The sequence below is a fragment of the Chiloscyllium plagiosum genome, unplaced genomic scaffold (assembly GCF_037043375.1).
Source record: "Chiloscyllium plagiosum isolate Xiang-an unplaced genomic scaffold, Cpla_swu_hap1 HiC_scaffold_2, whole genome shotgun sequence".
Classification (NCBI taxonomy): Eukaryota; Metazoa; Chordata; class Chondrichthyes; order Orectolobiformes; family Hemiscylliidae; genus Chiloscyllium; species Chiloscyllium plagiosum.
The window spans coordinates 136738421-136754782 of NW_028270140.1; the positions used below are offsets into that span (position 1 = coordinate 136738421).

The 16362-nt window shown below is 43.4% G+C and overlaps 1 protein-coding gene across 1 annotated transcript in view; it reads left to right on the forward strand.

Annotated features, from left to right (window-relative positions):
- Nucleotides 1–15674, forward strand: part of LOC122557309 (N(4)-(Beta-N-acetylglucosaminyl)-L-asparaginase-like) — a 45601-nt gene extending 29927 nt beyond the window's left edge. Inside the window, exon 9 of the mRNA XM_043704874.2 lies at nt 10063–15674. Within this exon, the coding sequence (XP_043560809.2) occupies nt 10063–10157 (95 nt within the window). The 3' untranslated portion in view covers nt 10158–15674. The remainder of the gene's footprint in view (nt 1–10062) is intronic.
- Nucleotides 15675–16362: the final 688 nt, after the last annotated feature.

Here is a 16362-nt window from a genome sequence, read left to right on the forward strand (position 1 = left end):
CCACTTCTTTGCTCACTCTCCTATCCTGTCCAAATCCTTCTACAGCCTCCCCACCTCCTCAATGCTACCTGTCCCTCTACCTATCTTTGTATCACTTGCAAACTTAGCCAGAATGCCCTCAGTTCCTTCATCGAGATTGTTAGTGTACGAAGTGAAAAATTGTGGTCCCAACACTGAGCCTTGCGGAACACCACTAGTCACCAGCTGCCATCCTGAGAAGGACCCTTTTATCCCCATGTACTGCTTTCTGCCAGACAGCTAAACTTCTATCCATGCTAGCACCTTGCCTCTAACACTATGGGCCCTTATCTTACTCAGTAGCCTCCTGTGTGGCACCTTGTCAAAGGCCTCTGGAAGTCCAGGTAGATAACACCCATTGGCTCTCCTGAATCTAACCTGCTCATTACTTCCTCAAAGAATTCTAGCAGATTTGTCAGGCATGACCACCCTTTGACAAAGCTTTGTCCTATTTTATATGACACTTCCAAATATTTAGGAATCTCATCCTTCACAATGGATTCCAGGATCTTACCTACGACCAAGGTTTCGCTAATTGGCCTGTAGTGTTTCCTCTTTTGCCATACTCCATTTTTAAACAGAGGTGGCACATTGGCAATTTTACAGTCATAGAGTCATAGAGATGTACAGCACGGAAACAGACCCTTCAGTCCAAACCATCCATGCCGACCAGATATCCCAATCCAATCTAGTCCCACCTGCCAGCATCCGGTCCATATCTCTCCAAACCCTTCCTATTCATATACCCATCCAAATGCCTTTTAAATGTTGCAATTGTACCAGCCTCCACGACTTCCTCTGGCAGCTCATTCCATACACGTAACACCCTCTGCATGAAAAAGTTGCCCCTCAGGTCTGTTTTATATCTTTCACCTCTCACCCTAAAGCTATGCCCTCTAGTTCTGGACTCCCTGACCCCAGGGAAAAGACTTTGTCTATTTACCCTATCTATTCCCCTCATAATTTTGTAAACCTCTATAAGGTCACCCCTCAGCTCCAGGGAAAACTGCCCCAGCCTGTTCTGCTTCTCCCTAAAACTCAAATCCTCCAACCCTGGAACATCCTTGGAATTCTTTTCTAAATCCTTTCAAGTTTTACAACATCTTTCTGATAGGTCCTCTGGAACTTGCCCTGATTCTAGCGATTCCTGAAAGGTCACCACTGTCGCCTCAACTATCTCTTCAGCTATTTATCTTAGAACCGTGGGCTGTAGTACACTGGTCCCAGTGATTTATCCACCTTCAAGCCATTCAGTCTTTTTATCACCTTCTTTTTGGTGATGGCCACCATACTCAGCTCTGCTCCACACTCTCTTGAATTTTTGGGATATTACTCCTGTCTTCCACCATGAAAACTGATTATTCAGTTCCTCAGCCATTTCCTTGTTCCCCACTACTATCTCTCCAGCGTCATTTTCCAGCAGTCCAATGTCCACTTTTGCCTCTCTTTTGCTCTTTATATATATCTAAAGAAACTTTTACAATCTTCCTTTATATTACTGGCTAGCTTCCCCTCAAATTTAATCTTCTCCCTCCTTATTTCATTTTTTTTGTTGCCCACTGTTGGTCTTTGTAAACTTTCTAATCCTCTGGTTTCCCACTGACCTTCACCACGTTATATGCTTCCTCTTTTGCTTTCATGCTGTTCCTGACTTCCCTCATCAGCCATGGTTGCCTCATCCTCCCTGTCCCATGCTTCTTTTCCCTTGGGATGAATATCTGCTATGTCTCCTGGATTACTCCCAGAAACTCCTGCCATTGCTGTTCCACTTTCCTGTTAGGCTCCCCTTCCAGTCAATCCTACCCAGTTCCTCCTTCATGCCTCTGTAGTTGACTTTATTCACCTGCAGTACTGTTACCTCTGATTCTATCTTCTCCCTCTCAATTTGCAGAGTAAATTCAATCATTTTATGATCATTGCCTCCTAAGAGTTCCTTTATTTTAAGCTCCCTTATCAAGTCTGTCTCATTGCACAACACTAAAACCAGTATTGCCTGTTCCCTCGTGGGCTTCACCATAAGCTGCTCCAAAAAGCCATCTCATAGACATTACACAAATTCTTTTTCTTGCAATCCACTGCCAACGGATTTTCCTAGTCCACCAGCATAATGAAATTCCCCATGATCACTGTAACTTTGTCATCCTGTACATCTTTTCTATCTCCTGGGGTATCTTGCACCCCAGCTCCTGACTACTTTTTGGAAGCCTGGACATAACTCCAACTATGTTTTTTTTTAACTTTGTGGTTCCTCAATTCTACCCACACGGATTCCACAACATCTGATCCTACTTCAACCTTAATATTGATTTAATTTAATTTAATTTCTTATTAATAAGGCAATCCCATCCCTCTGCCCACCTGCCTATCATCTCAATAGGATATATATCCTTGAATATCCAGCTCCCAATCCTGATTCCCTTGCAGCCATCTCTCCGTGATGCCCACCACATCGTACCTGCCAACTTCGATCTGTGCCACAAGCTCATTTACTTTATTCCTTATATTGCATGCATTCAGATATAACACCTTCAGTCCTCTGTTAACCGTCCCTCTTCTCATTGTCATTCATTTGTCCAGTGTGCTTGAAGTTTGATTGCTAATCCTTTCCATACACTCTGTCCTATTTGTGTCTATGCTGGAGATTTTCATAACCTGTGCTGAGTTCTGAACTTTTACCTCCTCCTTAAGAGTCATAGAGTCATAGAAATGTTCAGCACAGAAACAGATGCTTCGGTCCAAATTGTCCATGCCGACCAGCTATCCCAATCTAATCCCCTCTGCCAGAACCTGGCCCATATCCCTCCAAACCCTTCCTAATCATATACCCATCCAGATGTTTGTTAAATGTTGTACTAGCCTCCACCACTTCCACTGGCAGCTTATTCCATACACATACCACTCTCTGCGTGCAAAAGTTGCCCCTTAGGTCTTTTTTTATTTCTTTCCCCTCTCACCCTAAAACTATGCCCTTTAGTCCTGGACTCCCCACCCCAGGGAAGAGACTTTGTCTATTTATCCTATCCATGCCCCTCATGATTTTATAAATCACTATAAGGTCACCCCTCAGCCTCCGACACTCCAGGGAAAACAGGCCCAGCCTATTAAGCCTCTCCCTGTAGCTCCAATCCTCCAACCCTGGCAACATCCTTGTAAATATTTTCAAGTTTCACATCATCCTTCTGAAAGGAAGGAGACCAGATTGCACGCAATATTCCAAAAGTGGCCTAACTTGAGCCCTGTATAGCCGCAACATGACCTCCCAACTCCTGTACTCAATACTCTGACAATAAAGCAAAGCATACCAAACACCTTCTTCACTATCCTATCTACATGTGACTCCACTTTCAAGTGAAGATCTAGACAAAGGTTATCCAGCAACACAGGTGTTAAGCACCTCTGTGTACTCTGGGAAAGCTGTACACTTTAGCTTAAAACAGAGGCAACTTTTATAGGTCTCTTACCAAACAGTACAGCCTTAATTGCAAAATTAATCCAATAAAATGTAGTAAATTAATAAATAGACATAAAATTGAGCCAATGATATATCTTGGGAACTGACTTGTTTTGCACATTTTTATCTATTGCCACCTGAATCCCAAGGCCAGTTAGAATGCTTTAATGATGCCATATCTTGCTTTATTAATTCATACTATGGAGAAGACATTGTTTGCTAATCTCTTTCAATTAGTTCAGGAATGCAGTTTTCAGCAGAGTTAGATGCCATTATAAACAGAATTGTGCTCCTAGAAGCCATTTTGTATATTACTTTGTTACTTGCATAAAGAAGCCATTTTGTAGTTAGTAAAAGCATGCATAAAATGGTTGCTCCTGACAACAACCTAAATCCAGATTTTAGATTCTCATCTCCCCCCTTTGGTCATTCCATGACCACCCCATAGGTTAGATCAGTCCAATCAAATGGGGAGGAAGTAGGGTTAGGCACTGTCGCCTCCTCATCTTCATCTGATTGGAGAAGAAGCATTTTCCAGGTGGAACCGATGCTGTCAATAGAAGTTTGTGTTTTAGCAAGAATACATTTAACAATAGCAATGCCAACAAAAAGACCAACTAAAACAATAGCAGCATACATAGCCATATTTATCAGCCAGTTGTACCATGAGCTGAAACCCCAATCTCCCGGCCCACAATCATTTGGCTGATGAAGGTGCGGATGTCATCTACGTGCCTGATAATATTCTCGATGAGGTCAGTGACCCCCATGATGCATTTGCCTTTGACTATGGCACAAATTCCCGCTTCTTTGGTGAGTATGTAGTCGACAGCATACCGGTTTTATTGGGAAGATAGATGTAATTCTGAAAGCATGTCCTTAACTCCTGTTAAGGCAGCAGTTGTCTCCTTACCTAAGAGCTGAAAATGTGTTGCTGGAAAAGCGCAGCAGGTCAGGCAGCATCCAGGGAACAGGAGAATCGACGTTTCCTGTTCCCTGGATGCTGCCTGACCTGCTGCGCTTTTCCAGCAACACATTTTCAGCTCTGATCTCCAGCATCTGCAGACCTCACTTTCTCCTTACCTAAGAGGTTGAGACCGCAAATGATTTCGGTTTTGATGGCTAATAATTCCTGCAGACCCTCCTACAGGAAAAAAAATACTAAGAAATGCATACCCCAGAGAGTGAGCCTTAATAGTGCTCAAAGCCTTTGGATTCTTTCAAGTCGTGCAGAACTCAGGTGAGACTGAACGTTTGACAGGGAAATCCCAATCCCATTGCCAGGAAATTAGACAGGGAGCAGTGGTCGGAAAAAGTGTTCCTACAGCTGCAGCACGGGGAATACCTATTTCATTAAGGACAAGGAAGTTCGTTGCTTTGCCTTGGCTGAAAAAATAGTAATCGGGTTTAGTATAGATAATGGAGGGAGCTTCCCAATAAGTAGTGGGCCTATCTTTGTGACTTCCTGGAACTTATGGATAATCCATGGCTACAAAGTATGGCTGTCCTGAGTACGTGGGGTGAAAGCTGTTCAATAGAAAGAGATGGGTCTTTCGGAAAGAGATACGATTATTGTCCCAGAATGGTTCCTTCCATCCCACAATTTGGAAGATGTAGGTGCCATTAGGGGTCTCATAATGAAGGTGGGTGCTATTACCCATTCCACAAAGGGCCTAAATACCAGCGATAACAGAGACACGTTCCTCCCCAAGGCATACGCATGAAATGTGAGGCCCTACAGGGAAGCAACGGCGACTGGTACATTTGATCATTGGGCAGAGAATAGTCTTGGTCACATTAACGTAAGTACACCCCATCCTTTACCATTGTACCAATTCAGATAAGCTATCCCGGATTTTTTGGAAGAAGTCCATAAGCAGCTAGCAAGTGGGGATAAGTAATAATTAAAAGAAATCAAAAGAAATATTATGTCCAGTAAACACTATAGGAGCATTCTATTCTCCTTAGTTGGGATTCGAGAGGGGAAAAGGGGCCAGAGAGTCTTTTGCTCAAGTAAGGCCGTACGGACCACTTCATTCCTGCCAAATATTCTATTGTGACTTTGGAGAAACAAATTGTTAGTGAGAGATAACATTTCCCCATCTTCTCTTTTGCGGCGTAACCTAGTTGAGCAATGAACCTGCACTGCAAGGTCTGGTTTTCTGATTTTCCCTATAACTGAACCCTCCCCACCGCTGCCTATTTAGTTCATAGTCCTGTCTACAGCCCGAGTTATGCGATTTGCCAGGACTCTGGTCCCAGCACGGTTCTGATGAAGACTGCCCCATCGGAACAGGGACCTTCTCCCCAGTACTGGTGCCAGTATCCCATGAATTCAAACCCATTTCTCCCACACCAATTTTTGACCACGCATTTACCTGCTTAATCTTATTGACCCTGTGCAGGTAGGCTGGAATTGATGTGAGTCATGACTAGCCTCTCGAAGCACTTCATAATTATGGAAGTCAGAGTCATGGGGGTCGTAAATATGGAGGTCAATCATTGAGGAATACCACAAATTTTATTTGGCACTAGGATGATGGTGGTCTTCTTGAATCAGGTGGGGACCTCAGATTGCAGTAAGGAGAGGCTAAAGATGTCAGTGAATACTCCTGCTAGCTGGTCCGCACAGGATCTGAGTGCGCAGCCGGGGATTCCGTCCAGACCAGTTGCTTTCCATGGGTTCACTCTCAAGAAGGCCAATCTAATGTCTGCGCTGGTGACCATGGGTACACGTACATCTGAGGCTGGTGGGATAGGTGACATTGTTTCCCTGACCTACTGTTCAAACTGAGCTCATCAGGTTCAGATGTACTGTTGTCCGTGATTCTGTTTGACTTCATGTTGTAGCCCATTATGTCATGTAAGGCTTGCCACAAGCAATGGGGGTTATGTGGTTGGGCTCGGTTTTAAGCTCAGTTTGGTGTTACCTTTTGGTGTCTTTGGCCTTACGAAGATTGTATCTGGAATTTCTTATAAGTCAGGGTTGCCTGACTTGTTTGCCTCAGACCTGGACTTCAGTAGGGAGTGGATCCCAGAGTTCATCCATGGTTTTCTGTTTGGGGAGTGTTTGGATTAACTTCTTTAGGATGCATTCCTCTATACGTTTACTAACGAGAGTGGCATACTTATTTAGGTTGGCTGCTGAATTCTTGGATATGGATCAGTCCACTGATTGTCATCAGTCCCACAGGAGCTCTTCTGTTGCTTCAGACTAACACTGCATCACAGAAATTGATGCTTCTGAGTTGGGAGGAGGAGCACAATGTAGTGATCTGATTTTTCAAAATGTGAATGGGGGATGAAGTGATAGGCATCTTTGATGGTTGTATAGCAGTGATCAAGGATGTTCAGATGTCTGGTGGGACAGGAGACATCTTGATGGTATTTTGTTAGCACACTCTTGAGCTTGGCCTCGTGAAAGTCACCAGCTACGATGAACAAAGGCCTCGGGGTATTCTGTCTCAAGACTGTTTGTAGCATTGTACACTTCGCCAAGTGCACTCCTTGCCTCTGTATGGGGGTAGGATGTAGACTGCTGTCAGGACAGCAGAGGTGAACTCACACGGCACTTCAATACTCTAGGTCTGGGGAGCAGTAACTCACTATGGTGACCATGTATGAGCAGTTGGCGTATCATTTAGGAAGTAGTTCACACCACCCCTTGCCTTACTAGGGGACACTGAGTGGTCCATTCAGTGAACTAAGAAGTTGTAAGGCACAGTCAGATGTAGCCTCTAAGAGGCAGGAAGACCTCTGGGCTTGCAGTTCCAGTGTTGGCCAGCTAACTGGGTTCGTCCAATGGCGTCCTGGGCATTGTCTCATCCACGAGCACTCTGGGATGGGGATCGCGCGGGCACAGGCCTTACAGTAGGTCTGGTCAGGCCTCTTTGATGTCACAGCACCGTGGGGTAGGGTCTCGTTCCTGCATTGGGTGGGCCTCAGTTCCAGGTTTCCATAAGGATGTCTGGCTTACGGGAAGCTGGTAGACCCCTAGTTTCTCTGGGCTTGCGATTCCAGCTTCGGTGTTTGAGCCTCGTCAGTCATAGAGTCTTTAAACCTGACAGTAGATTTAAGAGAGCACTATTAGAAATTCTGACAGACTTAGACTTGAGGTTAAGAAAAGCAGAACGAGAATAAAATATGTAAGAATATGATCTGTTGTGGACAGCTCACAAAATGTCGCCACACTCGTAGTCTTGAAGATCTATCTTGTTGGCCAGATTGAATACCACATTTTCATGACGAGGCAATAACACTTGTTCAAGTAATTATCAATCATTCCAGGCAGTAACTACAGCATGGAAGGGTTGTTCGGGCTGGGTCATAAATATACAGGCATCAGCTATGAATGTACTGTCAATTTGAATTACTGCAGCCATGAGAAGCCTTGATTACTATCCTCATTTAAATAAGGAAGTGCAAAAACATAAGAACTAGGAGCAGGAGTAGGCCACCTGGCCCTTTGAGCCTGCTCTGCCATTCAATAAGATCATGGCTGATTTTTCATGGACCCAGCTCCACTTACCCGCCCTATCACCATAACCCTTAATTCCTTTATTGTTCAAAAAGCATCTATCTTAGCTTTAAGTAGATGCTAACCTTTCTTTTACTCCCAGTCATGCAATGCCTCTCATTTTAAAAATGTCATTCCTGTTTTCAACTCCCTGTTTGGCTTTGCCGGTCCTATCTCCAAAGCCTCCAGCATCCTTGCACCCCTTTTAGATCTGTGTTCCACCAGTTATGACTTCTTGCAGTCTTTTTATTCAGTTGCTCCGCCATCAGCAGCAATTACTTTAAATATCTAACGTCTGGAATTCCCTTTTTAAATTTCTCTGCCTCTATATCCTGCTCACCACTTTCTTTTATACTTGCATTAAAAAAAAATCCTTATGTGATTTGATACCAAATGAAATTTTACAATGCTCACATGAAGCACATTTGGGCATCTAGCTGTGTTGGGCAAATGAAAGTTATTCTGGTTACCATTAGTCAGTTACTGAGAAAGTTCTCTATTACTTGGCCAAAGTAGTCACTCTTCATATGATTCTACATCTGATGATGCTGTAAGTTATTCTAACAGGAGTCTAGTAATGTCTTGCCCAATATTTACTTGTATTAGCAAGTTTTGAGAAGATTTGCAGCTCAAGTTGAGGCTTTTATGAAAACGAACCTTCCAGCTCAGCGAGCAAACCTACGTTCATTTATTTGTATTATTTCTGGCAGAGGTCACTGATGGATGTCATGAGAGCAGTGACTCTAATCTTGATCAGGAGCACAGCCAGGTTTGAGATCAGGCTTTCATTGTCAGAGCTCAGTTGGTTGTGTAGCTGCTTTGCAATTCAGAGTAATACCAACAGTATGGGTTGAATTCTTGCACCAGCTGTGGTTCCCATGAAGGATTATCCTCATGCTCTCCCCTTGCCTGAGGTGTGGTGACTATAGTTTGGTAGGAATATGGTGACTCTAATTGTTTTGTACTGCAGAACTTCAATACTGCGGAAACAAGAGACCTGCTGTTGAAGATTTTTTTTGTCTTACACTGATCACGACAAATGCAAAAATTTCAAAGGCCACAATTTATACTGTATGAGAAACCAGAAGTTGATTGAGATGTTGTCATCCACCAAGGAACAACTACCCCAAGACTTTGGTTTAAATTCTAAATTTACAATGATGTTGCCAGGGTTGGAGGATTTGAGCTAGAGGGAGAGGCTGAACAGACTGGGGCTGTTTTCCCTGGAGTGTCGGAGGATGAGGGATGACCTTATAGAGATTTACAAAATTATGAGGGGCATGGATAGGGTAAATTGGCAAAGTTGAAACTTTATTGCTGGAACAGCACAGCAGGTCAGGCAGCATCCAGGGAACAGGAGATTCGACGTTTCGGGCACAGGCCCTTCCTGAAGAAGGGCCTGTGCCCGAAACGTCGAATCTCCTGTTCCCTGGATGCTGCCTGACCTGCTGTGCTGTTCCAGCAATAAAGTTTCAACTTTGATCTCCAGCATCTGCAGACCTCACTTTCTCCTCCTAAATTGGCAAAGTCTTTTCCCTGGGGTTGGGCAGTCCAGAACTAGAGGGCATAGGTTTAGGGTGAAAAGGAAAAGATATACAAGAGACCTAAGGGGCAACTTTTTCACACAGAGGGTAGTATGTGTATGGAATGAGCTGTCAGAGGATGTGCTGGAGGCTGATACAATTGCAACATTTAAGAGGCATTTGGATGGGTGTATGAATAGGAAGGGTTTGGAGGGATATGGGCTGGGTGCTGGCAGGTGGGACTAGATTGGGTTGGGATATCTGGTCGGCATGGACAGGTTGGACAGAAGGGTCTGTTTCCATGCTGTCCATCTCTATGACTCTATAACTCTTGCCAAGATGTGACATAGGCAATGCACCAACGAACAGTGCTCCACAAGCTTTTGCTTAATTGAAAAGACACATGCCTGGACAAATTCCTTTGGTTGCTAACACATGAAATTCGTGGTACTTAAATCTTCCAAATATGTAGTGTCAAGATGACATGTCTATTTCTGATGAATGACTATAACCAGAACTGGGTTTTCCTGATATCTTGTCCGTTTCTTTTACAGGTGCTGCATGCAGTAAATCTCCAGAACTTGTCCAGTTTCATTTCATGGTTTACAATCCATCGAAGGTCTCGGAAGAAATAGTGGACTGCATTTGAAGCTGCTGTGATGCATCTTTTTCGGAGCCTTTAAGGCTGTTTATTCTTGATTGTGAATCAAGTTCAGCTTCAGATAAACTAAATTTCGTAGAAAATAGTGTTGATAATGCAATCTGAAATTGAACAGAATGGTGGTGGTAATGGAAATTAAATTTATACCAATCATATTTCAAACATTAGTGGGTTACATTCATGCCACACAATGTCAGTCAATGGCTGTCTCTGACAAGAGAGAATCTAACCATCTCTCCTTAACGATATCCTTGGCATTGTTCTCACTGAATCCCTCACTGTTAATATCCTGGGGATTACCCTTGATCAGAAACTGAACTAGACCAGCCACTTTGATTGTATGGCAGGTGAGCACTAGGTTGGTTAAGATGAATGTGAGGTGATCTTATGCCAGGGTCAAAATTCCAAATACTAGGGGGCATAGGTTTAAGGTGAGTTGGGGAAAGTTTAAAGGAGATGTGAGAGGCAAGTCTTTTTTGCACAGAGCGTGTTGGGTGCCTGGAACATGCTGCCAGGGAAAGTAGTAGAAGCAAATATGATAGTAACATTTAAGAAACATTTCGACAGATGCATGAGCAGGCATGGAATTAAGGGGATATGGACCATATGCAGACAGATGGGATTTGATTAGGACCACATCCTGGTCAGCACAGAATGGTGGCTTATTCCTGTGTAGTACTGTTCTGTGTTCTATATAAATAATGTGACTTGAAGAGCAGATCAGAAGCTGGACGATTAGTGTTGTGTTATTAACTCCTGTTTCGCCGGTTCCTGTCTCCCATCTGTAAGTCCGGAGTGAAATGGACTACTGTCCACTTCCTCTGATGAGTGCAGCTACAACATAAATAAGCTCAATACCATCTGGGACAAACCTGCTCACTTGATTGACAAGGCGAAAGTGAGGACTGCAGATGCTGGAGATAGAGTCGAGAGTGTGGTGCTGGAAAAGCACAGCAGGTCAGGCAGCATCCAAGGAGCAGGAGAGTCGATGTTTTGGGCAAAAGCCCTTACTCCTGATGAAGGGCTTTTGCACAAAACATCTCCTGCTCCTCACCAATCTCTACTCACTTGATTGATACTCCATCCTTTATCTGTTCAGTCTCTCAATCTCAGTTGCACTGTGGCAGCACGATGTACAGTCCACAAGATGCACTTCAGCAATTCTCAAGAAGCTTCCAATAGAATAATTTAATCCCTACAGTGAGGAAGCAGGCCATTCAGTCCATACCGATCCTCCGGACAGCATTCCATCCAGACTCCCCTACCTATAACTCTGCAATTCCCATGGCTTATGCACTTAGCTTACACATCCCTGGCCATTATGGACAATCTGGATGACCAATCCACCTAATTTGCACATCTTCACACTGTGGGAGGAAACTGGAACACCCAGTGGAAACCCATGCGGACACGGTGAGAACCTGCAAACTCCACCCATGCATCACCGAAGGCTTCAATTAAACCCTAGTCCCTGGTCTGTGAGACAGCAGTGCTAACCACTGAGTCACCATGCCTCCCAAATAGCATCATGCAAATCCATGACTTCCACCATCTAAAGGACAAAGGCGGCAAACACCTGCAAATACCAACATCTGCCAGGTCACCTCCAAGCCACACACTTTCCTGATTCATCTGAGTTTCAGTTTTGTTTAATCTGTCCATAATTCGCATTTACAAACACATCTATTGTACCATATTAATAAGGGTAGCATGTCATTTTGTACTTTGTCCAGAAAAAGACTTTGATAATAGCCAATCCCAGAACTCTAACAAACTTGAAGTGAATAGCAAGAGCTGATTGGTTAGGAGTACGTTAATTATACTGGAATTTACAGGTAAGTTATAAATCAATGGAATTAAGGCTGTTTATTTTTATTATTTTCCACTAATTCCATTTTTTAAAATTGTGTGGGGAAAAAAGCACCTCCAGGGCCTTATCAGTAATACTCTCCTTAGCACAAAAGCTATAAGAACATAAAGAACAATTTTGTTTGAATTTAGGATAAAAACAGAGGCTCTCCAATGTTGTAGAATGAGACCAAAACTCATGGACAGATCCAATCAAATTGACTGCCTTATTATTGGCAAATTGGATTTCAACAACAACTTTTGAGTGGAATTGATCACAAATTGGATATAAAAAGAATGGCTTTAGTGCCTTTTTTTAAAGTTCTGTTAAGACTGCCGAGAGCAGATGAAGTGTCGTTCTGCGTCATGGAGTCATAGAGATGTACAGCATGGACAGACCCTTCAATCCAACTTGTCCATGCTGACCAGATATCCCAACCCAATCTAGTCCCACCTCCCAGCACCTGGCCCATATCCCTCCAAACCCTTCCTACTCATATAACCATCCAAATGCCTTTTAAATGTTCCAATTGTACCAGCCTCCACCACTTCCTCTAGCAGCTCATTCCATACACATACCACCTGCTGCATGAAAAAGTTGCCTGAGGTCTCTTTTATATCTTTTCCCTCTCACCCGAAACTGATGCCCTCTAATTCTGGACTTCCCTACCCCAGGGAAGAGACTTTGTCTATTTACCCTATCCATGCCCCTCCTGATTTTATAAATCTCTCTAAGGTCACCCCTCAGCCTCTGACACTCAAGAGAAAACAGCCCCAGCCTATTCAGCCTCTCTCTATAGCTCAAATCCTCCAACCCTGGGAACATCCTTGTAAATCTTTTCTGAACCCTTTCAAGTTTCACAACATCTTTCCGATAGGAAGGAGACCAGAATTGCATGCAATATTCTAACAGTGGCCTAATCAATTCCCAAATGAGATGGGAATTTGCCTGATGGTGTATGTTTGTTGAATGTGAAATATCTGAGCTAAATGGTTCAAGGAGATTAGTTTAAGACTTTTAATTAGGCTCACGTAACCAAATGACATTTATCTAAACGCGCTGATTAAAGCTTATTACTGTCACTAGGTCAAAATCCTAGAACTCCCCTAACCATAGAGGTATACAACACAAATAAAGACCCTTCAGCCCACAGCACAGTGTGTGTACCTACCCATGTGGATTCCAGTGCTTCAAGAAGGTGGCTGACCACCTTCGAAGGGCAATTAGGAAAGGGCAATACATTTTAGCTCCCATAGCCACGTCCCATGAAAGAATTTTTAAAAAGCTGTACTGTAAGCTAGATTTACATTCCATGACAGGAACTGATTTTAGAGTTGGGTGGACAGGACATTCTGTAATATCAGCTGGCATGGTCATCTACCAGCATGTTCCTTCTGTGGGTAGTCAATTTTACCAATTAAAATACCTACTGTGTGTGGAATTTTCCAAACAGCATTTGAAGGCTCCCTGCTGAGGCCATAGACAATTTAATGGATGAAAGTAATGTCATGGCAATGTGTGTGGCTCACTGATGCCCATACCCTGTAACTACAGTTGCCAGCCGCAGTCACAGGCCTTTCTGGGGAGCGGTTCTTTCTTCAGGCTAATGGCCTATGGCTGTGACCAAGTTTTGTGAGACATTGGAAAGTTCACCCTTAGTCATTGTCTCATTCTTTCATTTGCTTGACAGCACCCACACTTCCTGCTGGAGTTGATCGGTGCCCACAGCCTCTGGCAGTCAGATTGACTGTTGGACGTGGAGAACTCCACCATTCTCAATTGGAAAGATCTCTGAGAGTCAACCTCTTTGTTGGCCACCACCTCCAGATCTCTTCCTGGGTCCCCTACTAGCCTTTCCATGAATCTGACAGGAATCTCACCTCAACAAGAAGATAGGAAGCCAGAAGTGAAAGAGCAGCACTTGAGTTAAATTGGGTTACAGAAATCTTTAAAACAAGGTTCAGGATTGAAAATGGGGTCCAAGCTGCAGATGCAGTGCATAGAACTTTTATATTGCTAAAGGACAAACAAAAGACCTCCACGAGGGAGGGAAGAACAGGCATAGTAGGAATTGAATGTACTTGGTCATACCGAAGTTCTGTTTGAAGCACACAAGACAAGTATGTGTCTTTTGCAGGTTTCACGAGTTTCTCCCTCTGGAATTCTTTTACACACTCAGATAACGGACTTTAGATTTATGCTAGTAGTCTAGTGCCTCCTTCCTGAAACCCTCTAACATTGACAATGGGCTGTTATTGCTTTATGAATGAAACTTTGGGCATGTCGTCCTCCATTCAGACACTTAAGCTTGCTCCTTTCAATCGGATCACTCTTGACCTGGATCTGGAAATAAACACAGTTTGGCGATGATTTAATTTCAGTTTTAACAGCACCCTGTACAAGGCTCAAAGGTAGAACACCATCACTGCACCCACAACAGCCCCCAATGATGTCATTGTGCTAACCAGCTTGAAATAGCCAGCAATGGGATGATTTGCAGAGATGCTGCTGAGCTGAAGTAACATTTAAGAACTGTTGTGTTGCAACTAACTGTTCAGAACTGGTGCTATGCTAATTTCCAATTTTACTTATGGAATATTATCTGTTTTCAATTATTAAGCTATACTTAAAATGCTCTCTATTTCTCACAATTGATTAGTTACTTCAGTGCTCTTTTGACGTGTCTCTACCTTTTACTATCCCCCACCCCACGGTGCAATCTCTGACCTTACAATTGAAAAATGATTGAAATTAACGAGATTGAATAATGCATTTTAAAATCAGTTCTGTAATCTGTGTGGAAAGATATTATAATAAATACAAAATAAAAACAGGAAATGCTAGAAACAGGTCAAGCAACATTAGTGTGTTTGGGGGTGGGTGGGAGGAGACATGGTGGCTGAGTAGTTAGTTCCTGGTGCTATGAGGCAGCAGTGCTGTGTTCGATTCCAGCCTCAGACGGCTGCCTGTGTGGAGTTTGCTTGGGTTTCCTCTGTGTGCTCCGATTTCCTCCCACAGGCCAAAGATGTGGAGGTTATTTGGATTGGCCATGTGAAATTGTCCACAGTGTGTCCAGAGATGTGCAGACTAGGTGGGTTAGCCATGGGAAATGCAGGGTTATAGGGGCTGGGTCTGAGTGTGATGCTCTTTGGAGTATTGGTGTGGACAATGTGGGCTGAATGACCTGCTTCCACACTGTAGGGATTCTAGGAGAGAGAAACAAAAGTAAGGATTTAATGGCTTCTGCTCGAAGTGTGAGAGCAGGTATCTTTAAAGAGGACCTCTCTGCTCCCAGCAGCAAGAAGGTACTGCTGAATTAAGTGCCAATTAGGCATGTAACTCCTGTCCAACAGGCTTCTTGCCTTTTCAGGTTGCACACCAGAGAAGGGCTGCCTGAAGTGGATGGCTGATCAGAAGCTACTGAGTGTCTTTGGAAGCCTTGGCAACATAGTTATGCAGATAAGAGCTTTGTGAGGGGTGGGTTTTGTTTTGGGGGAGTGGGTGGGAAAGGGAATAAGACTTTCACTGGTCTCCGCCTGCACATTAAATGCAAGCCTTAACTTCCCCCAAATGACAAGCCATCCCATTATCTGCCATCCTGCCCCTTTTCTAATGGAGGGGTAAATCCTGCCCTTTGAGATCATATTTCCCATTGACTAGTATTTCCTATTTTTATTTATGATTTCCATCATTTATAGTTTTTTATGTCTTTGCATTGATGTATAACTTCATTGTGCTCTCCTTCTATGACTACTCATCTTAATTGCAGTCACACTCATTCTTTGAAACTCGGCTGCCATGCCACACCTGATAGAAGGTTCCGTTAATGGGACAAGGCCACAAGGAAGAAAATGGGGGGAAAGAAAAAGGAAATTAATTGCCAACAACTTTATTTTGGAAATTAGCTTAGTTTCCCTAGCCTCAGTTCTTGTACAAGAGGGGTCAAATAAACTTTTCACAAGCAACGTCAAACATGTAGTTCCTGATGAAGGGCTTATGCCTGAAATGTCGATTCTCCTGCTCCCCGAATACTGCCTGACCTGATGTGCTTTTCCAGCACCACACTCTTGACTTAGTTATCATACCAAAGTAATGTTGATAGGTCCTCATTACTCAAGGCCAGCTTGGTCTGATAAATCAAGCTTCCAAAATAAATATCCTAATCAGGAGTTGGGTGCTAAAAGTAAACTATGTTACATACAGTTTTCTTTCCAACTAACTTATGAGACCATTTTCACATTAGTCCATATCCAATACACAAGGTTCTTTGGAAGCTTAACTACAAAGAAATGGTGTTGACCTCACTTTGCAGCAATGGTTATGCTTCTATTTAGATTTCCATTT